The sequence below is a fragment of the Cyclopterus lumpus genome, chromosome 2 (assembly GCF_009769545.1).
Source record: "Cyclopterus lumpus isolate fCycLum1 chromosome 2, fCycLum1.pri, whole genome shotgun sequence".
In the NCBI taxonomy this organism is placed as follows: Eukaryota; Metazoa; Chordata; class Actinopteri; order Perciformes; family Cyclopteridae; genus Cyclopterus; species Cyclopterus lumpus.
Genome location: NC_046967.1, coordinates 5,392,232 through 5,419,495, shown reverse-complemented (window position 1 = coordinate 5,419,495; position 27,264 = coordinate 5,392,232). Strand labels below are relative to the sequence as shown.

At 42.3% G+C, this 27,264-nt stretch overlaps 1 protein-coding gene across 1 annotated transcript in view; it reads left to right on the top strand.

The window, feature by feature from the left end:
- Window positions 1-27,264, top strand: part of LOC117743999 (dystrophin-like) — a 216,510-nt gene that overhangs the window by 38,754 nt on the left and 150,492 nt on the right. The window contains 10 exon segments of the mRNA XM_034552044.1: window positions 3,554-3,592; window positions 3,595-3,675; window positions 7,229-7,330; window positions 10,115-10,222; window positions 10,354-10,533; window positions 14,772-14,944; window positions 17,805-17,928; window positions 22,253-22,331; window positions 24,011-24,123; window positions 25,446-25,574. Coding sequence (XP_034407935.1) covers window positions 3,554-3,592; window positions 3,595-3,675; window positions 7,229-7,330; window positions 10,115-10,222; window positions 10,354-10,533; window positions 14,772-14,944; window positions 17,805-17,928; window positions 22,253-22,331; window positions 24,011-24,123; window positions 25,446-25,574 — 1,128 coding nt within the window.

Genomic DNA, 27,264 nt, shown 5'->3' with positions numbered 1-27,264 from the left:
TACAGCCGTTGTTGCCGTCCCTGGGCCTGGAGCAAATTCTCACGTGACATCCTACCCAGTGTGTGGAGTTTTTGCTCGCAGGTCCAGGACGTACTGGATCATCGTTTTTGCTGGTGCTCGGCCCCTCCTCCCAGTTTTCCTTAATCAGGTCGAGCACCCCCCGTGGAGTCCTGCCCCGAACAAAAGTTCAAAGGGAGGAAAATCCCATGGAGGCCTGGGGAACCTCCCACACTGCAAACAACAGAGAATCAAGCCATTTATCCCAATTACGCACATCTTCGCTAATAAATTTACGGATCATGGACTTTAAAGTGTTATTCAGACGCTCCACCAGGACCGTCTGTCTGTGGGTGGTACACACTGGTCCGAATAGACTTAATGCCAGTAACCCGTAAAGTTCTCTGTGTTCTTGACATGAATGGGTGCCCTGGTCAGATCAGAAATCTCTTCGGGATTCCGACTCGGGAGATGACTTGAAACAGCGCCTGCGCGACACTTGCAGAGATGTTGCGCAACGGTGCCCCTGCCTCCGGATAATCGTGTTGCGTAGTCCACAAGGACTAACGACAAAGCAATATCCGCGTGCACCTCGGTGAAATGGCCCTATGAGGTCCATGCCGATTCACTCGAATGGAACCTCCATTAATGGCAGAGGGACGCAAAGGCACCCTCGGAATGGCCGGGGGATTTACCAATTGACACTCCGGGCAGGACGCACACCAACGGCGCACATCCCGCCGGATGCCCGGCCAATAAATCGGGTCATTATCCGTCCAGTGTTTTATCGCATCCCATGTGACCAGCCATCGGGTTATAATGAGCCGCCTGGAAAATCATTTCCCGGCGGCTCTTCGGCACCAGCAACTGGGTGTTTTCCTCTCCTGTCTGAGCGTCACGCTCACTCTATACAGTCTGTCCCTAATCAAAGAAAAGTGCGGATATGACTGCGCTGCGCAGGGCACAACCAGGTGACCTCAATTCGTATCACTTGGTCAAAGGCTGAGCGTAGAGTGTCATCCCGAGACTGCTCAAGTGGAAAATCTTCCATGGAGTGAAACTCGGGAGCCGGTGGTGTCTCCACGGGAAGGCTCCGCCGGTTTTACCCTCCCTGTCTGCAGTATCGGCCGGCCTTGCGTCACCGCTGAGCACAGCGCAGATATCGCATGTCCCATGTCGGCCGTGAACGCACCCCCGCAGCGTCACATTAACTTGTTAAACCCCGGCCAATCTGTTCCCAAGATTAGGGGGTGCGTAAGGCGGGAGCTAACCGCGACCTTTACATTATGTTTTTTCCCCCCGGATCTAATTTCCACTGACACCATAGGATACTCGTGAACGTCCCCATGCACACACATTATCTTCACCCAAAATGCCTCCATCAATGCCACGGGTCGAACCAGGCTCTGGTGGATCATAGACTGCGTACAGCCCGAATCCACCATCGCCTGGTGTGTCCCCCCCCTGGATTCTTACCGGAATGCGGTACGTCGCTTCCCTGACCGGGGGAAGGTGTTGGAGAGCCGGCAACCGAATCACCTGGCCCACCTCCATCAGCTCCGTCACTCCCTCCGGAAGTGCCCGGGCTGCCCATACACCTCCAAACACTCCTGCCTGGTGTTCGAGAACCCCCCTGTAGGTCAGGAAGCGTGCCGGTGCTGTCGTTGTGGGCGGTGGCTCGGGGACACCGCGGAGGGGTGCCGGGACACTGTGCCGGCGTCGGACCCCGCCAGGGCCTGTGTGGGTAGCCTCCTCCGTGGGGCAGGTGTTGGCCGGAACAAAGACGGCATGAGACCGCTGTCCCCTGCCCAGGAGAATGAACACGCCAGGTGGTCCTCCGCCAAGGTGATGGCGGTCAACCAGCAGCGACGGCCGGGTGGCAGCGGACCCCACGCCGAGGTTCCGGACGGCAATCCGCCACAAACTGCTCGAGGACGAGCTTTTCCACCACCTCCTGCACCGTTCCCGGGACCCCGGGTTGTAGCCATCTGGTGGCCGCGTCCTTGAGCCGCTGCGCAAAAGCAAAGGGACGGTCCTCCGGCCCCAAGCCTGGCTCACGGAACCTCCGCCGGTGGTCCTCTGGGTGACAGGCCCGTCCGGGCGATCACCAGCCTTGCACACATCCAGATATCTCTGCCTGGCTGCCGGGGGGTAGCCCCAGGGCGCTGTCTTGTGCCTCCCCGGCCAGCAGAGGCAAGAGCGGACCGCCCACTCGGCAGAAGGCCAGCCACACGCCTCCGCTGTTGCCTTGAAAGAGTCGAGGACAGGACTGTGCATCGTCCCCCTGCCGTCATCCGATGTAGGGCCACCCTCCTATAAGCGCCGAGGAAGCCGCCGGCGGTGGAACCGCAGCTGTCCGGGCTGCGAGCTGCTCCAGGGCGAACGCTTGCCTCTCTGCCTGGACCTGGAAGCTCCCCCATGAACTGACGGTTCATACCCTTGCCCTGGTCACTCTTGCATCGCAGCGATCCCCGCCAGCATCTGCCCCAGCGCCAACGATCGGCTGACTCGGCCACCCTTCCGGCTGCTGCTCTCGCGTCCTTCCATCTGGCCGGCCCCACGTTGTGCTCCACTGTAACAGGTTTCCCTGTTACCCCGGTGAGTCGCGGACTTAAACAGAGGCAGCAACACAGCTCAGAGTGTATTTCACAATGCATTTATTTGCAACAATCACATACAGGCTCAGTGACCGCTCCTCGCTCCTCAGCTCTCGACTCCTTCAGCTCATTCTCGGCAACTGTTCCCTGACCACACCCCGCTCCACCCACTATACAGCTGAGTCTAACCACACCCACTGCCACAAATACATATTTCTGAAGAAATGTTAGATATGTGGCTGCTGAAAACGTGTTGTTAATACATCTCAATTGAAAGAACTGAGAGAAGTTGACAGTAGCAATGAAATAGGAAAGAAAAGAGGTTAATGCTATCTGCACATTCATAATACATTCATACACTGCATACATACATACATACATACTGTACATGCATACATACATACAATACATAAAATCAATCTGTTGTCCCATGACCATCATATAACAGGAGCAAGTTCATATCAGCAACATTATCGTATCATTGAATCCCAACTGCAGGGCGATCTTAATATTTATATTTAATAGCCATATTTTGTCCTTTATTTGGTTGTTGCAGGTGGTCGTTTGCAGTGTTCATGCTATCATAATTGATAAGCCAATTTTCCCAATTTGGCAGCAGGCTAGTCTTGACCTTAAGGTATGACATTTTATTTGGTCAAACTAGTGTTTCTGAAGGCCGAAATCCAGTTCTCGTCCAAATCAGTTTTTCCCCCCACAAAACTCAGTTTTTACAAATGTGTAAATGACAAAATGTGTGCAAAAAGTTGAAGCTAGTGACAGAAGTTGACAATGTCCAATGGGGCATTGTGCAACCAACGAGATGGTATTGAGACCAGGTTGTCAGGTGCAAAACCATTTTGTGTACATTCTGTGCGTTAGCTAGTGGAGCCATTTGGCGAGTGCATGCCAGATTTTACTGTGCATGAGTTGTGCTCCATCAATATCCTCTTGCGTTGCAGCTCCTGCAAGAGGACCTGGAACTGGAGCAGGTGAGGGTGAAACTCTCTGGACCCACATGGTGGTGGTGGTGGACGAGACAAGCGGAGACAGTGCCACTGCGGCTTTGGAGAGCAAACTTCAGGTAAAGACTCACATTGTCAAAAAAACAAAACTAAAAGCTGTGTTGAACATACTCACATTGCACACCACTTTGCCGATTACGCCGAGATTTAGGAAGACAAATGCCTTGGTGAGCTGATATTCATCTCTTTTAAAAAAGCTCAGCGAACTCCGGTTGTTGTTACTCGTGGAAAACAGATTGAATGAGAGATAGTTTTGTCTTTGTGTTGCAAAGTAATTAGCCCTTGCCTGGGAGATTGTGCCTTAGCTGTCTCGTGTTGGAGCTTTCTGCTGATTTTGTTTCACTCCATAAGGGTCCAGCCTGAAGCCAGGCTTTGCTGCCTGTTTGTGCGGCTTATTTGCCACGCTTGTCTTAGCGTCCTGATGTATGGCCTGTGTTTCCCTTGTTAACTCCCATACACTGCAAACAATCAAGCTGAAATGTATTAAAACTGCGTCCGCGGAATTCTTTCTAATACTCTGGCCTTAAGTGCAGCTTGCAGCTCCATGTTGACCACCGTGACACTTGTCCAGGATACAGATCCTAGAAGGTTATCTCCACTATGAATTGATTAGCCGAGCTGTGATTCAAGAAGAAATAGAACCAGCATTTGTACCACTGAAGCACGTCCTGACAAGCTGCAGTGTTGCAATTCAGACCTCTGACCTCGCTGTGGTCGAGGAAAATATCCTGTGGGGGGTTTAGTTTGGGGAGCTGTAGTTGAGCTGGTTGTGGATGTTGCAGTAAGGTTTTTCCTTCTTTTGAAAATCTCTTGAAGACTTTAGAAACTCTGAAGATCTTTAGAAACTGATAGAACTTCCTAAGACCCCTTGTTGCCCACTTGTTAGCGTTTTTATATAAGTAATAGCTTCAAAGTTCACGATTGGGGTATTTACTGGGCATGTAATCATCAGGCTTCCCTCTTTGCATCCACAAAGTCCAGTAGAGGGTGTAACTTGTGTGAGTTAGAATGGAGGTTACGATATTGTGACGCTAGTTCTTTAAGCAAAGGCACCGCCTTCGACCACTCCTGTCCCGTTCGCTGAAGGCTGTCAAGCAACAAAGTGTACTGCCTTATATATAGCTGGCTTTGCACATATTTAAGTAAGCATGAGTGGGCAACCATGCACTTGTGATTGGTTGAAATATTAAATTGTCTGCGGTGCTAATTCTCCAAACTGGTGCCATTAAATCACTGCAGAAAAAGAGAGCGCAACAAGATGAGATCATGAAAAGAGCACCAGCCAAACTAAAAAAAATGGAAAACGATGTGGATAACATGATTGTATTAATTTGAGTAAGGTTACAGGCTCCTCATCTCTTCACACAAATCTGATGTTTATTTGTGAAAATGTGCAAAAACAGGAGGATAGAAACAGATATACTCCTTCTCTTTAGGGCAGGGCCCGGAGTGGGGCCACTTTTCAGCCCCGTGCATTTCAGGCTCAAGACCAGCCCACTTTTTCCATGGTAGTGGAAATTGGATAAATGAAGCAACTGTTTTTTTTATTAATACCATGGTCCAACAAATAATGTAAGGTTAAATACAACAATAATAATCCACTTAAGATTAGAAGTTAACAAAAAATATTTCACTATTCCACAAGGATAGGTTGATAAATTAACAAAAGGCAGAAATAAATAAATAAAAACATTTGAAACATATCCCACTCTTCAACAAAGAGGCATATTGAACTAATGTTTACTCACAGTACAGTATACAGTCTTATCTTTACCAGTTGCCACTTGTGTTTGTCCTCTTGAAAATAAATCAGTAAGCTTGGCACATTTGGCATCCTCCTCCTCCAATGCCTTTCTTTTTTTCAACCTGGCTTTTTCAGCCCCTCCTGCCCTCCTTCCTCCCGTCCATCCTCCCCTGATGCGTATCGCTGCGGTCGGTCCGGCCCAGCTATCCGTAGCCTATCTGAGAAAACTCTTTGGAAAAGACAGCTACGGACCGACCAACTCTATTTGGGAGGGGTGAACTTCCTCGCATGGTGCAACCCATGCAGAGGCTGCGCTGTCAGAATGCAGAACGTGTGTAGCCCACTTTAAGAGAAGATGAACTAACGTGACAAATGTCAACAAATATAATTCTCGACCGGTCCAGAAGTGAAGCGGCCCCACCGGGAACTCTCCCGATTACCCACCCCGGGCCTGCTCTAGGGTCTCTTTCACTCCTGTAGTTTTGTTCATTTAGTCCAGACCAAGGAGAAAATAAGAAATACATTTTGCTTTTTATTAAAAAAATGTCATCTTCATACAGACTTATTACAAATGAACCCAAAGGTGTAAACCATAAGTCATATATGAAAGTGGGCTGAGTCACTGTGACGTCACCCATTGGTTTGTGAACTACTGTTTTGAAGCCTCTGGTTTTGTACTTTGGCCGTGACCATATTTGGCCAGAGGGTGGGCTAGAGAGGAGGGAGGCCCCGCCATGGTATTGACCAAAGCATTTCCCTAATTATGCAAAGCTTCAAGCGTTATGTGCTTGGAGGTTGACTCGCTTATGGAGCTTCATTCTTCAGCTTCTGTAAACATGATGTCATATGGACTGACAGGGAACTCAATGATTGGCAGTGTTTGTATAAACGCGATTACAATCAAGAAAAAATGTCACTTTTTTCATACAAATTTAGTTTTTTAGCTGCATATGTAAACTGTGATGGAGGGCTGCCTTAGTGGAAAAATTGGAAGTTTATGTGAGAACAAAAGGGATTTTGTATCGAGAAGTTCAATTTATAATCTTTGGAGAAAGTTCCAGTGAGCGAGCACACACACAAAGAGGAAATGAAGAAATAATGTATAATTGGGTGCAACTGAAGCGCTTTTGAGGAGACAAGGGTTGAAGAGATTTGAATAAAAGGAAGTTGCTCTGCACCAAAAGCCGATTAGGTGAAAAACCAAAGAAAAGAGAAATTAAATTTGCACCAGTATATATGTATAAAATAGCTGAGTAGCTTGAATTCAAAATGCAACACCATTCTTTGATTTTCTGGAAGTTTGCCAGCATTGTTTCCTGCAGTGCCGGTTATTACTAAATACAGGATAAGAGATAAAGAGAAGAGAAAACAGGGTGTGTCGGAATGTAAAAATATAAATGGAAGGTTCCTTCAATGGTTTCTCCCCGCTGTTGAACTGTCACTTGATTAATTACAGGCCATTCATTTTAAGATTAACCTGCTGGGTCTCTCTCGCTCTCTCTTTCTCTTTCTTTCGCTCTTTCTCTAATTAAAAATACACATTTTACAGCTCACACAGTGTGTGTGTGTGTGTGTGTGTGTGTGTGTGTGTGTGTGTGTGTGTGTTCAGCTCGTATAGGCCTTACCATGTAAAAGAACCAGAATATAACATATCAAATATGCACAATAGAAAGGAAAGTGCATGTAAAGGTATATGATGATGAACGAGAATCAAACTGCATTTTTGGCAGCTAAACTTTTATTTTATTTTTAGTACCAAGATGAAAATGTTTTAGTCCATTAGGGTAAATAATTCAAACTTGTGCTAATGTAGACATTGATAAAATATTAATGTGTGTGCGTGTGCGTGTGCGTGTGCGTGTGTGCAGGTGCTAGGTGACCGCTGGGCAGCCATTTGTAGATGGACGGAAGAACGCTGGATTCTGCTTCAGGAGATTTTACTGAAATGGCAGCACTTCACTAATGAACAGGTAAGTGTGTGTGTGTGTGTGTGTGTGTGTGTGTGTGTGTGTGTGTGTGTGTGTGTGTTGGTGTGTGTGTGTGTGTGTGTGTGTGTGTGTGTGTGTGATGCGCTGAGGCAGGATCACACCAGTCTTCTTCTGCATGTGTAATTAGTTTAGATTAGTTTATCCGGATCGTGTCTACTCCCACATTCCGCAGGCTTTATGAGCCATTTGAAGCTGAAACAGACTTCATGTTTATGGAAGGATGGTGACAAAAAGAATGAACTGGTCGCTGTAACTTTCGGAAGACACCACCACCACTTGATCTGTCAGACTCAGATTGTTGAAGTGTCATATTAACTTGAGCTCGAATTCAAAATACATCTTTGCGTGTATGTGTGTGTATCATGTAGGGCAAATCACGATAAAGGTTTTATGATTCAGTATATTGTGATACTTTATTGCATCTTTTGTATAAAATTTTGAGAAAGCTGTCGTAGTATAAAGGACATACCATGATATGCATAGATTCTGAGCCACAAATCCGACATCATTGTCACTGTCTGCCACGAATCTTTCAAGTTTAAACTACTACTTAAAAATGTATAGTGTTTTTGGGAATAGGTACAATATCACAAAAACCTGAAGTATCAATGTTCATATCCTTGCCAATATACAGCTCTAAATAGTCTGGGGAAAGTTTATAGCTGACTATGAATGTCTGCGCTAAAGTTCTTGGCAATCCATCTAAAAGATGTTGAGATATTTCAGATTTGAACAAAGTGGAGGACCGACCCTGAAGAAAAACATAGTATTTATGTTTTACCTGCAATTGCAACAAAGCAGCAAAAAATATGCACATCTTTTTGACAAAACATTGTATTCCTTCATCCTAAAACAAGCTAGGACTTATCCATAGCGTAAATATGTATTTTGATCAGAATAAATAATTACATTGCTCTTTGGAATGACATTGTATCTTCTCTTCCCTTTGTCAGCCTCTTTGCAGAAAATATTTGTAGCCACCGCAGACTGTTTAAAAGAAATTAAACTTGCCCCAAAATCTGCTCATGTTCAGTGGTTAATAATTGAGGAAGCTGAAATCACAACATGGGATTATACACGATTAACTGATCAGCCTTAATCAAAAGCCCAAAATTAGATCTGCTTCATCACCATGCGGGTCACAGTCACCCTTTGTTTACTGTTCCTTTTACTAAAAGGAAATGGCAATGCTCTTACATTGGCACTACTTAAGAAAAATTTACTTATTATTATTATTGTCAATATTCCTTGATTCAAACAAATTAGGGCCATTAAAAAAAAAAAAAACTATCCTGATATTTTTGTTCAGTAACACTATGATACAGTTTTTGTATGCTGGAAATTTACAATTCAAAAGTAACTGTGCATACATATATATATATATATATATATATATATATATATATATATATATATATATATATATATATATATTATTGTTAATTTCATACTGAGGGGCGTCTTGAGTTTATTTGATTACTCAGTTACACGGATAAGTGTAGATTTATGATGTAATAAACTCTCCCCTGTATTTTATAACTAGGTATAATTGGCTGCAATGGCTTTGAGACATCCATAAGAACCTAATATAATTTGATTAATTATTCAGAAACAACAGGAAATGCATTGGATTCAATTTTCAAAATGCTTGTTCAACTATTAGTGCCCCGGGCTCCGATTGCAAATGACCTGTCTGTGCGCTGATAACAGAAGCATTCACAGACAGGGGGAGAGACGCTGTCATAGACACAGAGCCTGAGGAAGATGCAGCGGTCAAGAGCTGTCTGTACCAACAGGAGACGATCTCCTCCCATATGAGAACAAGTCTTTCTCTTCCTGTATACTCGTTCCCCTTATCTTTCCTCTCTGCCTTCAATCCATCCATCCTTTCATCCTTTCTTCCTTTCTTCCATCCATTCATTCGTCCTTTCATCCATTCATCCATCAGTCACTCTTATTCTCATCCTTTTTGGATTCCTTTCTGCTATATTATCCTCTATTCTTCATTTCTTTTCTTTCCCCCTCCACCCTCTCCTTATTGTTAGCGTCGTTCAGAATCATTTGCATGGGAAGAGCCTTTGGAAGAATTCAGCCAACAACTTCTCTCGTTCTGGTAGATTTATTCTCTGATCACAAGCGAAGTAAAGCGCTGATATTGCAATACCAGGGGAGTCACAACAACTCTGCCCCAGGACCGGAAAACCCGGCCTTTTCATACACAGATTTCGTCACAGGTTATGCATCATCTTAATTTCTGATTGGTGCTGAGCGATCAAGGAGGTGGATGATTTCATCTCACAGGATGCAAGGCCAGTCAACATTTCGATGAGACTAGTCAATGACATTTGGGTGTGTTGTTTCCAAGACGAGACAGCCGCACATTCCCAGACACAAATTTCACCCTCTATGTGTTATTCTGAATTTGAGTAGCCTGACAAAAGCATAACATTATAACAATATATAAGCATTTATATTATCATTATTACCTCTCCTCTCTTTTAGCCTTGTCTTCTCATCTACTCTGTCCTCTTTCCTCTCCTTTCCCCTAATCAGCCCTTGTCCTTTCCTTACTTCCACTTGTTCGCTTTTTCTTTCCTTTTCTCTCCTGTCATCTTCCTTTCCTCCGTGCTTCCTTATCCTCCTCTCCTCTCTCTATTGCTGAAGTGGTGAAGGTGATTTTCAGTTTTTTTCTTTGTTAACTTCTATGCCCCAGATCCCGGGACAGAAAGGTAGGGTTTTTATTTCACTCCTCTCCTTTCCCCACAGTGTCTATTTGACTCCTGGCTGAGTCAAAAGGAGGAGCAGGTTTGCTCCATTAAGACCTCCAACCTAAAGGACCAGGCAGAGATGGTGACCTGCCTCCGCCGTGTTGCTGTGAGTTTCCCTGTAGCGGATCTACTATCCCTTTTATTTAGCAAAAAATGGAATATACATGATGTAACTTACATAGTCCTATACTAATTTCCCATCCTTTGTTGTTCTTGTGTGTGTGTATATTCCACCAGACGGTGAAGGCGGACCTGGAGATGAAGCGTCCCAACATGGACAAGCTGTGTTCCATGAGTCAGGACCTCCTGTCCAGCGTCAAGAACAAAGAAGTGGCCAGCAAACTGGAGGCCAGACTGGACAGCTTCGCCCAGCGCTGGGACAGACTGATCCAGAGTCTGGAGATGAGCAGCTCCCAGGTACACTGCACATGCTCAGTTAGGTTTTACGACCTTTGTTCAAAAAGGTTTTTCCCTATATTTTGACACGTATAAGTTATATAACAACTTGTGTTTACTTTGAAAACAGTTTAAACATAAACTGTGTACTTTGACATTATGATTACTTGAATACAATTTGCCTCACTCTTACTCATTGCATTTAAACTGGCCAATCATACCGTAGCATCAGACAGCTCCAACCAGGTTCCGACATCTATCTAGCTCCAAAAGACTCTCATGAGATAAATATATACATTTCTAAAATCTAAGGTTTTTCCGTAGAAACCAGTGGAGCTAACATTAGCATAAGTAAGCACATAATTTACAAGCATTAACACATAGCTATTGAAACACCTGTCATCAGAACAATTGGCCGCAGTGGGCTCGGTCTATACACGAAAGAAGAGGGGGAGGCCCTTTCCTTCAACGCGGTCTCTCGTTGGCTATTGTAGGCTGTGAAGAGGACACTTATTGGGTCAAGTGAGGTGACAACCGAAAGGTCAGAGTGCAGCGGACATTTTAATAGCAAGTTTTCCCAATGCGCACAGGAGTTATGATCGAAAATACATAAGTAATGAGGCTGATTTGCAGGCCGATTTGAAATGATGCAACAGCAGTCCGTGGATGTAATCATTTGTTTGGAATAAATCTTTGACTTGATTGGATCGTCGGGACCTTTGCCAACTTAACAAGACCGTATTTGTTGGAATGTTATTGATTTATGGATCACTATGAAGCTTCATCGGTGAGTTGCACAGATTTTGATATTGTTTGTTTGTTTGTTTGTTGTTGTCTGACAGAGGCATTGATTGTAGCTGCTGTTGTGATCCGATCTTGAAATGAATCACAAGAATCATAGCTTTCCAGAGACATATCGCACTAGTACCTAACTATAAATAGCAATTGTTTAAACTTGTTTACAGTGTACAGTTAGTACAGTCCATCGGAACGGGAGCAGGTTTTAACAGTAAATAAAGACCTACCTGGCTTCAGTAGAGCACTGTTTTTTCTTAATTTCTTCGTCTTCTGTCTCGATCAACAGGTGATGTGGTGGTTCACCTTTACACTGTGATCTGTATGCTTTAGCTTCTATCTTTCTTCTTCTTCTCTATTCATTTTTTTGCTGATGAGTTAGTTTGACATCCAGTATACATTCTTCAAACGCATATTGTAGACCCTTCTGTCTACTTCTCTCTGAAATCACTTTTCGTTTTTACAAAAATGTGACAATTCTTTAGGGAGTGCAGTTAGTGACTGTGTGTGCCCCATAGTAGCTCTGACAGCTAGATGGAGTAGCAGTGGGGAGCGAGGCTTAGCATGTATTGAATTTAGGTCAGTCTGGCAGCCTTGGTCCTCAGGGCTCAGAGTCTGGACAGGTTATCTGTCCAAGAGTCAAACTGATTGCACTTCTATTCATTCACTCATTGTCCCAGGTCTTAATCATTTTGTGATTAGGTAGTGGAATGAAAGCCAAGAGGAAGATGCAACTCAAAGACCAAAGACCTGTGGCCTCATGTTCCCTGCAATATATGTTTAAGTCCTACACCTCTGGGGAAACGGCACAGTGAAGTAGACAGAACTCAAATATGTCTATTGTGCAGTATAACAGTAAGAATGCAATAAATCCTGAAATGTTTGAAATTCCTTTGATGATTTATTTGACAACACTTGGAACTCAATCTATATCAAAAAAGTGCCCACTGGTGTTACCTACATTGGATACAAATTGAGTCTCCACTCGCTATACATTCAGGTTTTACTGAATTTATCTCAAACTCAGCTGAGTTTTCATGGCTTTCCAGTTGTCCCAAGGAGAGCTTGTTTTTTTCAGTCATGTGGAATAAAGTGTTTTTGATGGAATACTACAATTTAATGTTAAGCTTAGATGTATTAGTTTTTTCTGAAGAAAGCATTTGTCACACCTGAAAGCAAAAAAATACCTTCTCAAGGCTCAATAAGGAATAATAGCTGCTTGAACAAAAGGAGCAAAGATGCCAAAATGAGTGTTATCAATGAGACAAAGGCTGTCAAAAACTAAACCACCAAGCCTTCTTTATAAGACAAGTTGCAGCTTCTCTTCTTCAGGAGGCTTGTTGCTGGTCTACCTAGTTGGTTTTGATTAACAGCCTTACAGATGACTCGGCACTGTGGTCACATTTGGCCTGCTAGAAGAACACTGCTGTGATGAAACGGGGCCCTGTTAGTTGCCAGTGTTTGGGATGAGGGATGGAGAGATATAATGACATTACTGGGTGACAGAGGTCATTGAACACATTAAGAACTTTAAGTTACACACCAGTGGGAAGTACTGAGGATACGGGAAGGATGAAATTAGCACTGCATGTGCAATCCTTTTATTTACCTTCATTGTCCTGAGCAAAACCATAGTGATGAAGGAGTGGCTTTCAATCAGCACTGCTAAACATTCATCAGTCTTCAGTATCGCTTTTCTGGACATGTTCGATCGCACAATTGTCTCTGACCTCTCTTTATCCTTCTGTAACTACACAATCTCAGTGTTTGAATCTGTGCTTTTAGGAATTTTGCTGACAAAGACTGTCCTGTAATGTTGCTTTTCTTCTTGAAGCCCTTTGGAGAGCTTCACGTTGGCAAGTGATGATTGGAATTACTTGTATTATAGAATTGCAAATGAACCGTCATGCCCTGAAGTGCTCCTTCTCAAGCAACATTTGCTGTGCTCAAAAGCTCAGAAGCTGTGACTTCAAATAATACTACTTCCATTTCGCGAAATACAATCCTTCTTAATATAAATTTCCTTTCTTAATACAACAAACATTTTTTTTTTAAATGTCAATCGTTTCCTGCAACACTGCCCGAGAGGCCCATTTAAGGGCAGGGAGAAAAAATATACAATTCATATGTTCTTGGAACACGATAAAGGATTACTTTATTATGAGGGTCCGATCGACTGACTAAGTCAGTCCAAGAGGACCCTATTGAAATTGCTAGGATTTTTATTATTCTTCTGATCTTTATTTTTGTACATTGGGCGCATTTTTGGGGTATCTGCGGGCCTCGAAAAGTCACCAAATTTGGCAAGCTTGTCAGGCTTGGTGAAAATAGACGCATGATAAAGGAGTCAAATTTTTTTTTTTTTTAGTTGCTGGGTCCGAATCATACAAAATGACCAGGGGGGAGCCAGATGACCTAGAATATGTCAACCGTTTTTTCTCATTGTGGTAAGGATCTATGGCCCAAATTTGCAGGATATGTGCATATTGCATCCCTTAACATGCACAAATAATCTTGTGCGATTTGAACACAAGGGGGCGCTACAATAATTCGCCGAATATGGCAGTTTTGGGCGTTTTTCGCTTGTTTTTGGCACTTTTCGCCGTTATACATTTAAGGTCATCTCCCACAAAAATAATCCGATCGACTTCAATCTTCTTTCCACGATGATCTGAAGGCCTTGAACTGACTTTTCGCCGCTTCTCACTTGACTTTATGTGGACCCCAAAAAACGCCCACTTTCTGTGTTTTGTTATGTTATAGACTGTAAACCAATCCTTCCACAAATAATCAGGCATGATGCCAGTCAAGGCCTGAGCACATTTACAAGAATAAACATTCAAAATTGTCATAGGAACACCTACTAAAAAACTAAAATGACAAGTTTTAGACCATAATATATATATAAAATATATATATATATAAAATATATATATACATAAATATATATACTTTAAATACATATTTGTTCTAAACATAAACTATATATTTATAGACACTATATATATATATATATATATATATATATATATATATATATATATATATAACAGATTTGTATAGGGCAGGGAAGAAGTCGTCTCCACCACTTCAACTGAGTTCACACAGACACGAACACACGTTACCATGGTAGCAGGGCGATCCTAGTAGTTGTACTCGCTGTTTAATTGTCATTAAGCTCTTCCCTGCTGAAACAAACTACACGCACACACACACACACACACACACACACACACAACCCCACACACATCCTATCTTATAATTTGGATTGATGTAACTGATCTTTGACTCTCAAGGACATTTTTACACTTGTGTGTGTGCGGGCAATCAGACAGATGTGGCAGTGCGTCAAGTGGCAATTTGGGATCAGTATGATTTTGACAGATCCTGGTAAACTGTCGCTGTCTGCTGATGTGTGCTCTTTGTCAAGATGTATTTTCTTCTCTGTGTGCGCGTACGTTCAGCTCTCATCAACTGTCAGCACAGCCCAGCAGTGCGAGCTGACCCACTCTGTCACAACGACCGTTACCAAGGTGGTTTCCAGGGAGAAGGTGTCGGCTGCAGTGCGCCAGACCAGGGAGTCTCCGCCACCACAGAAGAAGAGACAAGTCGTGGTGGATTCTGAGCTCAGGAAAAGGTGGGCGCGTTCTGCAACACTGAGGTCTACTTTCTACTAGTTTTGAAGTGTAGGTGCCGAAACACTGCAGGTCCTGATAGTGAGTATGTGCTGATGATAATAGAGGCCAGCTTGAAATGAAACTTGTATTAGTAGTGAAGTAGGAGATGAAAGTCCTCTTAATACTTATAAAGTGTAGTGAATGTGCAATGGTGGAAAGTCACAAGTATTCACTCAAGTGCTCTACTTATTTCCATTTTACTTTATGAAGATACTTAGGTCAGGGTATCATTTAAAAAAATTACGATGCCAGTACTATTGCTAGTACCCTTAAAGTTATGCCGATTTCAACAGAGTACTTTCATATATTCGATACCCATAATGTGCATGGGAGCTGCGTGTGTCTCCCACTGGAAACTAATCGCCGCCGCACTCACACGGGGCGCTCACACGGGGTGCTCACACGTCCCCGACCCACGGTGGCGTGGCTTCAATTCAATTAATTTTAGTTTATGTTGTACAGCCCAGAATCATGAATTACAAATTTGCCTCAGAGGGCTTTACAATCACACATCGGATCAGGAAAAACTCCCCAAAAAAGAGAAAAGAAATGTTCACGGGAAAAAAAGGAAGAAACCTTCAGGAGAGCAACAGAGGACGATCCTTCTCCCCGGATGGACAGAAGCAATAATGTCATGTGTACAGAATGAACAACGTTACAGAGTTACAACACATTCAATGAATATGACAACAAATATTAATAATGAGTAGTAGGCATGGACCACGATCCAGATAACCACGATCCATGGAACAGAAGGAGGTTGGGAGGAGGGGCATCAGCAGGGCCATGGCAGGAGTCAGGGCCAATGAGGCAGGAGGCACAACGAAGGAGGCAGGGCCAATGAGGCAGGAGGTAATGCCCAGGCCAGGGCCAAGGGGCAAGATGCAGGAGGCAGGTAGCAGGGGCAAGGAGTCAGGGGGCAGGAGCCAGGACCATCTCCAGACACAGCCAATAGATCCTGTGAGGCGAGAAGGCACAAAGACTCCGGTGAGGAAGTAGAGTTAGTAATGTGCAATGAAGAGACGTGAATTCGTCCAGAAGAAGAGAAAGAAGAGGAGAGAGGAGCTCAGTGTATCTTAAAACATCCCTGATCAGCCTATAGGCCTATAGCAGCATATCTAAAGGATGATTCAGCCCTAACTATTAAGCACTGTTAAAGAGGAAAGTCTTAAGTGTACTTCAGACTGAAAGTGGAAGCTGGTTCCATAAAAGAGGAGCTTGATAACTGAAGGCTCTGGCTCCCATCCTACTTTTTAAGACTCTAGGAACCACAAGTAGTCCCGCATTCAGTGAGCGCAGCTCTCTAGTGGGGTAATATGGTACTATACGCTCTTTAAGGTATGATGGTGCCTCACCAATCTTTGTAGGTGAGGATTTTAAATGTGATTCTTGATTTTACAGGGAGCCAATGCAGAGCAGCTATACAGGAGTAATGTGATCTTTTCTTAGTTTTTGTGAGTGCACGAGCTGCAGCATTCTGGATCAACTGGAGATATACAATACTTATTAGAGCAGCCTGATAATAAGGAATTGCAGTAATCTAGTCTGGAAGTAACAAAAGTGTGAACTAGTTTTTCTGCATCGCTTTTAGACAGGATGTGCCTAATTTTTTTAATGTTACGATGATGAAAAAATGCAGTCCTTGAGATTTATTTTATGTGGGAGTTAAAGGACAAGTCCTGATCAAAGATAACGCCGAGATTCTTTACAGTGGTGCTGGATGCCGGGGTAATGCCATCAATAGTAACTAAATCATTAGATAATTGATCTCTGAGGTGTTCTGGGCCTTAAATCAAAGAACACTTGCGGTGATTGGCTGCGAGCAAAACAATACTACTTGCAGGGCATGTGAGCACAGTGGTGCGGTGAGAATTTTACCGTATCGTGTTCTTTTGAAGATTTCGAATCAAACTTAAATTGTCTTAAAAATAATAATCCATGGACAAATTTATAAATGTTCTTTATTTAATAGATGTAACTGCTAGACCACAGCAAAATATGTTTGAACTTTACAATGCTCTGGAGTTATTGTAAATAAAAAGATAAATTGTAGGTATTGTTTGACTTGACAAGTGGACATATTACTTGGTACTGGGTTACTTGGGTTGATACCTTAAAGGTATCTGGTACCGATATCCAAATGTGGGTTGTTTACCCAGTTTCAAACAAAAAGACACCATTGAGTTGGATTGTGGGAAATGTAGTGTCCAGAGTGTTGGGGTCTTGATGCAAATGGTCCGAGGCTGCTATCAGACTGACTTTATTTCAAAGATGTTACTAATGTCTTCAACAGTCCATAAATATTAGTGTACATGGGACATCTCTCTCCCATATCAAGTGCTAAAACTCAAATGTGTGATGTCATCAAATGGCACTGTAGACAATGAATTGGGAAAGACGTTATAGTTTGAATCTTTCTCTTGCAACTCCCCAAACTTTATGGAATTGTCATATTAATATATAGTAAAGGACTTGAATACTTTTTCCGCTAGATATACAAGCACAGACCATTTACCCTGATTGGCTCACAACTTAGCCCTGCTGATTGAGGTTATGAGGAAAATCTGCTTGAATGGATGGAGTTAATGTATTGTCTCATGAAGGGAACCAATCAAGTCCAAGTTGTTATATGTTGACGTTAAATGTCATCAGTTGTAGAGAAGTACAAGGTAATCTTCAATGGAATCCTTTAGAGTTAACAGGAACAGTAAGGACGCAATCTTGAATGAACTTTTTTTAGAAAACCAAAATGTTTTATGCTCAACGACATCAGCATAGCAGATAATATTGCCATGTGCATGTTTATGTGTGTGTCCTCAGGTTTGACGTGGACTTCACAGAGGTCCACAGCTACATGACCCGTGGTGAAGCCATCCTGCAGAGCCCTGAGTTCTCTGTCTCACGCAAGGAGGGCAGCATTCAGGAGCTGCATGACAAAGTGCAGGTAAATTAACTGTGTGTGTGTGTGTGTGTGTGTGTGTGTGTGTGTGTGTGTGTGTGTGTGTGTGTGTGTGTGTGTGTGTGTGTGTGTGTGTGTGTGTGTGTGTGTGTGTGTGTGTGTGTGTGTGTGTGTGTGTGTGTGTGTGTGTGTGTGTGTGTGTGTGTGTGTGTGTGTGTGTGTGTGTGTGTGTGTGTGTGTGTGTGTGTGTGTGTGTGTGTGTGTGTGTGTGTGTGTGTGTGTGTTTGTGTTTGTGTTTGTGTTTGTGTTTGTGTGTGCATCTATCTTTTAGAGGACCAATTGTGATAGTGTTGGAAGGTGAAGACATTTTGACCGGTCCGCACATCTTCAAAGACCTGTTTGAGGGATCAGATCTGGCTGTGGAATGCATTGGGAGATGCCCTGTAGAGTTTAATATTTTGAGAACTTTGATGCTGAAATAACAGGGTTCCATCCCACAGTCGGGTTAGTAATTCATTTCACGTTCTGAACTGTGATTATGGATACAGGACAACCCTGTATCACGGTGAAAGTCGGCTATTAGGTACAGCAAAGGGTTCATAATGGCTGCGGAGATTTGTGCAGCAGCTACCTCTGCATGTCAACTCACTGGATTTCTCCTCAAGCGTCTGCTCACTGTAGCAAACAATAAAGATTTAACAACCTGTTGTTGCACAACAAATATGTCTTCCCATGTGGCTTGAAGGAATAGTTTAGCAATTTTGGGAAAAAAACGCTCCTTTGCTTTCGTGCCAAGAGTTTGAGATTAGAAGATCAATACTACTTTCATATCTGTAGGCCAACTTTGAGCTAGAGCCAGTTAACTTTGCCTGGGAAGGCCTGGCTGGGAAGATTTGTCCACCTCGAAAGTTTCACTGATAACCAAATTATAGAGAGCGGCAGGGATGACGTTTTTTTTTTTTTATGAAACCCATAAGTTAGCATCGCCATTGGTTCCTTGGTCAAAAATCTAGGTCATTGTATACAATAAGCTTCACAAATGAACACCATTTGTATGATTTTTTAAGTGTGACGTAATTGCCAGAAGTAAAAAGTTAACTTCTGGCGGCTGTGGCTCAGTGGTGAGCAGAGTCGTCCTTTAATCAAAGGATGGGCAGCTTGGTCCCCGGCTCCACTAGTCCATGTCGATGTGTCCTTGGGCAAGACACTTAACCCTGATTTGCCCCTGCAGGCTGTTCCTGCAGTGTATGAATGGTTGGCTGGTTCTGATTGGCAGGTGGCACCTTGCATGGTAGCCCCTCCCATCAGTGTAGGAATGGGTGTGAATTGGTGAATGAAGTAGTGTGAAAGCGCTTTGAGTAGTCGGAAGACTAGAAAAGAGATAAACAAGCACAGACTATTTACCATTTACCCTGATTGGCTCACAACCTTGTCCTGCTGAATGAGGTTATGAGGCAAATATACATATATACAAGTACAGTCCATTTTCGTTTACCATAATTTTAGGCTTCAAACAAACTACACCATAGTTCCATGAGTGTGAATATACACAAGGCTGTACATTATTTATAGTCTTTATGCTCCGCTACGCTCACCGTCTTTTGACTTTAGGTTCATATTTAACATACAGACATAAAAGTGGTATTGATCTTTTCATCTAACTCTCACCATAAAAGTGGAAAAAGATTAAGAAGATTAATTCCAAAGGTTTAATTTCGCAATACTTATAATGTTGCCACTTGAGAGCAGCAGAAACAAACTGTTAACAGAACATTGCCAAAGTATCACCCTATAAAGCTGCCATAGCAAACAGCATTAGCTATTTGGAGTCACGTTGGTGTCACCCTCTTTAAGGATCTGTTCAATCTCCACCAACTTCTTTCAAAGGAAAGTAACTAAAACTTGCTTGAAAAATGGCATCTGGTCAACAAATGAAAGTAACTGGACCTCATTTTTATTAATCTTAAACTGACTCTAGGTAGGGGGCTGCACGGTGGTGCAGTGGCTAGCAGCACTGTTTCCTCACAGCAAGAGTGCCCCGGGTTCGGATCCCGGTCTGGGCAGTCTTTCTGTGTGGAGTTTGCATGTTCTCCCCATGTCAGCGTGGTTCATTGGACTCTAAATTGCCCGTAGGTGTGAATGTGAGTGTGAGTGGTTGTCTGTCTATATATGAGCCCTGAGATGGACTGGTGACCTGTCCAGGTGAACCCTGCCTTCGGCCAATGTCTGCTGGGATCGGCTCCAGCATCCCGCGACCTAAATAGGATAAGCGGTTCGGATAATGGGTGGATGGACTCTAGGTAGTTCTACCATTAGCTTTCCAAGCTGCTACCACATACATCAATATGCATCTAAATCATCTAATTCTAATCTAAAAGGGCTGTTAACCTTCATAAACAGAGAAGATCCACACACTGGAATAAACTCCCTTCCTTTTCTGTCTGGTTGCTACTTTGTCATTGTTGCCTCATCACTATGAGCGACTGCTTTCAATTTGCATATTGTAATATAACCTATTGTTCATATGAAAATATTGGTTTTGAGCAGCTTTAAACTAACCACATTAATTTGGTAATAATTGAGAACCATATTAAATTCACACACCGTAATAAGTAATTCACCATATTATACTTTCTGAATTAGTGCTTGTTCTTGACACAAACCATTTCCCACAACTTTAAATTAGAGGCAGAAAACAATACACATTCACTCTTATAAATACATTCGTACTGAATTAGAAACACTTAAATGGAAAAAGCTTACAGATGGCTTACAGATGGCTTCCAAAGTGCTGATTTATGGTTTGTTAATGATAAACAAATAAAGCTGTAGATTAGGCACAAAACAAACTGTTCGTCAGCATTTATAAATGTGCTAACAAATCATTCATAAAAAACCTGTTCAACTACCCTCTGTATCCCCATGAAAATTGTATGAAGCTTCTATGAACTGTAACTGGCATTATAAATGAAAAGAGTTGGAAACCGATGAATTTTAAGGTAGGCAGATTCTTCAAAATCCCCTCTGATCTTGGTTGCCTCTTCAGCTTTGCTGTCAGCTCGGCTCATGAGTGCAGACCATATAATAAACAGCTTGAAATTCTTCCAGGACACCACTTTAGAAAGCAAAATGAACCTATTCACACTCTTAAGGTGTTGGATCTTCGTATTGGAGAGGATATTTAAAAGGGAATGTTATATGTATAACTATGTTTCCCTTTATGTATAATCTGCTGAAACCAAGAATTATTGTGTTTTCGTTCGCTTAGAAGGAGCCCTTCTTCGGTCCACAGTGGTTGCAATCTGCAACTTCACCACTAGATGGCACTAGATCTGACACACCAGGCCTTTAAAGGTCCCTTAGCATAGCATAGCATAGCATAAAGACAGGAAACGGAGGCAAACCGCTAACCTAGCTATGGCCAATCTGCCAACCAGCAACTCTAAATCTCGCCCTTTATATTTAATTGAGACAGTATATGGCAGTATATGAACCAGCGTCCCAGCTTTAAATTCCGATGCTTTTGTCAATTAAAGGCAAAAATGGCCCCCCCAACCAAAAAACAAAACAATACAAAGTCTTTTCTTGAAGAATTTATCAATTCAACTAATTCCATCAGTATAGCAAGATATTGAACTTCAGAGTCGTCCTTTAATGAAAGGATTGGCAGTTCGATCACCGACTCCGCTGGTCCATGTCAATGCGTCCTTGGGCAAGACATTTAACCCCAAATTGCTCGAGGTGATGTGTGTAAATGGTTAGTTAGAGTCCTGATGTGCAGGTGGCAGCTTGCATGGTCTCCCCTGTCATTAGTGTATGAATGGTTGAACGATAACATGTAATGTTGAAGCGCTTTGAGTGGTCAGAAGACTAGAACAGATCTATACAAGTACAGTCCATTTACCATTCCATTAACTCTACAATTCTCTCCAAAAATATTGTATTGAAATTCGTTATACAATATTAAGCTTTTCAAAAAAAACATATTAGAGTTTTGTAAGAGCTATCAAGAGTACGACAGATAACATGCAAGTATAAAAAGCCTTTTTTTTGTAAAAAAGTAAATGAATGATGACTTCCTGATCCCGCTGACTAGGCCCTAAAATGATCAATGTTGTCGTCCAACCTTTCTGTTGTTTGCCCACAAAATGCCCACACATGCTCGGGTCGTCCTGAATGTTGCATCAGAAGGAGGTCAGAGGTTGATGAAAAGCCACAGGAGTTCTTATTCTGTGGAAATAAGATTTTCTTTGTAATAAATAAAAATGTTCCTGCCGTTGGCCCGTCGTTCTTTTTGTCTTGCTGTCCTTTAACTTTCTGTTTCTCACTCTACCACCACTCCATCCCTTCCTCTGTCCCTTTGCTCTAGGCGATAGAAAGAGAGCGGCCAGAGAAGTACCGGAAGCTCCAAGAAGCAACGCGCACGGCGCAGACCCTGGTCGAGCAGGGTAACGTGCACTCTCCTGCTCACACTCACTCATTCAAATGCATGCACACACACCCTGTCTGTCCCCATGGCAACGCCTCCACCTGTCCCACCTTCTCTCCTTGTCTCCATAGAAACACTGATAGAGAGAAGACCAGACAGAGAGAAAGAGAGAGAGAGATGTTTCTTCTCATCCGTCCTCTTCTCTGTCCTTGTGCAATTGTTGGGGCTTTTGAAAGCAAAGAAACACTCAATTAATACTTTTCACTTTCACTGCTGTAACCACCATCCAACAAGAACACGCCAGAATATTGCTCAACTTACTGAATAGTGTGTGTGTGTGTGTGTGTGTGTGTGTGTGTGTGTGTGTGTGTGTGTGTGTGTGTGTGTCTGTCTGTCTGTCGGTCTGTGGAAGTTTAAATATATATATATAAGAGAAAGAAATAATTCTGTTGTCAAAGCTTAGAGAAATCTTAATGAATCTGATGAATGAATTGCAGAAAACTCCTCACTTTTTTTAATATCAATTAACAAACCGGCAAACTTTAGTGTTATTTTTATATTTAAGTTCATTACTGCTCTCTGACTTCCCTACCCTGGCTGTGATTCCTATTCGAGACATATATATATATACTATCATCAATTATCAACGTCAGTTGAGGTCCTCTTGATGATGCAATATCCTGTTAACTTTTCTGCACTGCGATTTTAAAATAAAAGTCCCATATTTACTGTTGCGTATTATGTCAGCTGCTTTGACCGCCGTATAAGGACCTGGGTGGGTTTACATTTGAGTCAGATAAAAGCTTGATGCGACCCAGCGACAGTATTTTACCCATTCAGATTGCTCATACCTGTCCATTCAATATGAAGCTAAAGCCAGCTAGCTTAGGCTAGCTTATCCGGCTAGCTTATCTTAGCATAAAGACCGGAAAGAGGGGGAAACGGATTAAACAAATAAGGTATAATATAAGTCTTTTTAAGAGTTAGGCAGAATTTTGTTTTAACAGAGCCATGCTTTCCCCCTTGCTCCTAGTAGTTATGCTAAGCTAATGCTAAGCTAATCGTATCTGATGCTATTTACCCTACAGACATGAGGGTGGTAACTCGGGTGGTAAATATTTTACAACTTTTTAAACCATTAGGTTTGCAAAGTGGCTCAAACACGAAGACATTTTCATTAAGGCAGTGTATTTGGGATGCCTTAACTTCCAGGGTAGCATTGCATGCTTATCGAGCAGTAAGCTCATGCTACTGTATTTATAGTAACCTGTACTGGAAAACAGCATCAACCAAATACTTGACATGTAAATGGAACCTAATGGAGGCATGTTTGCAGGAAGAAGCAATCTGGATACATGTGAACCAGGATACTACCTTCCAGGGTCCAATTATCATCAGGCTGATGGGCTTCAGGTTGCCCTTTTAGAGGCAGGAGTGTAAATCCATCCATGTACAACTTTAGCATTGATTATCCCCTCATGGAACCTCTTAGAGGTTTTCATTTTCGGGGCACTGGACATTTACGTGGAGCTCACGGTTCCACGTAAATGTGGTGAATGTCTGCACTGCACATCAAGGTTAGCGTGATGTGCAGTGCAGAAATTCACCACATTTTGTGTGCGTGGTGTGTGTGTATATTTATGTCTGTCCCCTACAGAGAGACCAGTGTTTGACATTGCCCCCTCTCTCCCCCCGCAGAGGGGAGTCGTGCTGATGACATTGCCCAGGCAGCGGAGCAGCTGAACCAGCGCTGGGTGGGATTCTGTTCCCTGTTGGCAGACAGACTGGCATGGCTGGCTTACCAGACAAAGGTACACTCATACATGTGGCTCAGAGATAGAGCGGGTCGTCCCCCAATTGAAGGATTGGTGGTTCGATCTCTGGCACCTCCAGTCCGCATGTCGAAGTGTTGTTGGGCAGAGACATTTACAGTACTGTAATGACAAATGACTGAACAACAATATTTTAAAGCTGGAATCCATCAATTGAGCGTTGCATTTCCATATTGTTGAGATAATTGTCAACAGATGTGCAGCAAAGACTGAAATATCTTGTCTTTTTGGTCCCTAGTCTGGTCAAGCTCCACAGAAGAGCCACAGAAGACATTATACTTTATATACTTTATTATACAGTATATATTATTATATATTTATATACAGAGTGCTCAAAATGACTAGTAAAGTTATCCGACGTGTGAAAACGAGTTCCATTTGTTTTTATAACCCATAATATATATTAATCTAGAACATGTATAATGTCTTACAATACATGTTCTTTGTATGGAAGTAAATAAGGGTAATTCATATTTTGAGCTTCAGAAATGATGTTGACAAATAATTTCCCAGCCTTTAGTTATGTGTCACCTTTTGTGTGCATGTGAAAAAGAAGTCTTTGAATGAATAATATAAGTTTAGCAACTGTCAACATATGTTGTGCAATGTGTGAAAATCATTTGGTGCAGACAGATACAATTTGCATGTGTAAATACGTTTGTTGCTGTAGAAGTATTTTCCATGTGTGGAACACAAAGCCTGAGAATCGGACGTGCACATGCTCTACTTTTAAAACTGAAGTTAGAAGTTACAAGTACCAGTTTTTACACCTTATCTGACTCGCACAGATATAAAAATGTAAATACATTATTGTCTGCTCGTCTTCCATATTGGAGCGGTCAAGATCCACTAGTAAACAAAGGCAATGTGTATTGAGAGAGACCAACCTTTCTACAAATCCGACTGTGAACCTGAGCCTGAACCGATTGTTATAAATGTTATGAAATTGAACATGATGCTGGTTACTTATTGAAATTAAATTCAGTTACTCACGGGTGGATCTACATTAACACTTTGAGTTGACACAACTTCCGGAGGGACGTTTGGGCTCCAACAACACATTTCTTTTCACATGCACACAAAAGGTGATAAACAACTGCAGGCTGGGAAATTTTTGTCGACAAAATATGAATGACCCCAAAATAATAGGACATGTATCTTACACAATGACTTTTGAGTTAGAATTCCAGTGTGACATGACTATGCAGGTCTACTACAAACTGTGAGTGTTTTTATGAAACAAGACAGATGTTGTGTGGGTGTTTAAATAAACTTACTGTGGTACCGTGTGTGTCTCACAGGTGCTGGCCTTCTACAGCTTGTATGAACAGTGTGAGCAGGCTGTGGACGGCAGTGAAAACTGGCTCAAGGTTCAGGCGCCTCCAGCATCTGAACCAGAACCACTCTCAGTCCAACTGGACCGATGCCGGGTGAGTGAAACAGACCAAACTGTCTCCAGGATGATCCGTTATTTTTTTTATCACATAAGCATTCCTTTTTATCTTTTCTCCATTTCTTTGTTGAAATCCATTTGTTGTTTAACAACTTAGCTGCTGTTTTTGTGTGTGTTTTATTTTATTTTAATTTCTTCTGTATCTGGCTTGTTTAAATTTCTGTTTATCACAGCACTTTGTAAGTATTTAAATTTGATTTATTCAAACACAGACTAAATGAAATGTGCTTGTTCTCTATTTTCCTCTTAGTAAAAGGATGATAGATAGCAAAGGAAGTAGAGCCACTTATTGTCACATTGATTTAAAACTACCAGCAGACTTATTAGGTAATCTATCCCAAAAAATGCCTCTGTGTGTAGCTTAGCATTATCAGGGGGAACACCAGCCGGCCTCTGTCCAAATTTGATCTAAAACTAAATTATTTTATACATACTTTTCTGTTTCTGTGTTAATAATGAGTAAACGTTAAAGGTGGGGGTCATCAAATTCTTAGAAAGGGAAGGGAGAACAAATATTCTGTTGACACATTTTTTAAGTCGGAATTAAGTTGTTTTCTTTTCTGTGTATTCAACAACTACAATTCTTTCTTGTTAATTGTTGAAATACTTTTCTTCCAGGTGAGTTTTGATTTATCCATGCATTCTAAACACAAGGTCCAGATATTTCTTCTATTCACATAAAACTCATGAAATGATTTTGCTTTTCATAGATAAAAAAAACTTTATTATCCTGGCAAACCCTTTCCTTTGCACCTGTTCTGAAATCATAAACAAAGGAGAGAAACAGTTTAGATCATACCCAGAATGTGGTTCACCAGATTCTCTCTCAGGGCTTCTACAGTTGTCCCTACTTCCAGTTGATCTCTTGGCTAAGCTGATTGGCTCCTGGCTTAGAAATCACACTTCATCTTGGAGTCATAACTCAGTCCGTTCTCGTAACACCAACATATTTTTAGATGTACTGTGACTTACACTGAGAGAGTCAATATTTCCAGTGTAGCAAGTTGCAAATAAAAGTCCATAAATCCGATAAGAAATCACTGGAAGTCTGGAAATCACTGCACTATGGCTGCAGAACTTGCCTGAGAATAATAAGTATTTAAAGTTTTCTTCAATATCAAAGCTATTCATTGATAGCTGTCTGTACATTCAGGGGTACCTTGCAAAAAGGAACAACTAATAGATAACTCTGTATAATTTTAGAATTGTCTGACTTTAAACCAAATGGGTCAATCAATGAGTGGGTGGCTTAAAGTGCTGGAGTATTGACTAGCATAAAACACACACACACACACACACACACAGTTTCATTTTACCAGCATCTAAACAACAGGAGAAGAAAAGTGACAAGCAGTTCGGGGGAAAGAAATCAGGAGAAATGAGAGGAGGGGAGGCATAGTTAAAGGGAGAGGACATAAAAAGGGAGATCTAAAAAGGAGAACATAACACAGACGCAGGAGGACATCTTTTAAAGTACAAGAGAAAGACGAACGGACAACGTATGGCGGATGAAGAATGAAAGAGAGGAGAATGAAAAGAGACCTAAACTTTTCTTCGACGGTGTGTCTCGATTCCACCGCAGACAAATTCCCTTAAACAAGGTTTCCTTCACAAGTGCGCCCACACATTTTCACTTCCATACACACAAATGGAGAACACACACCTTG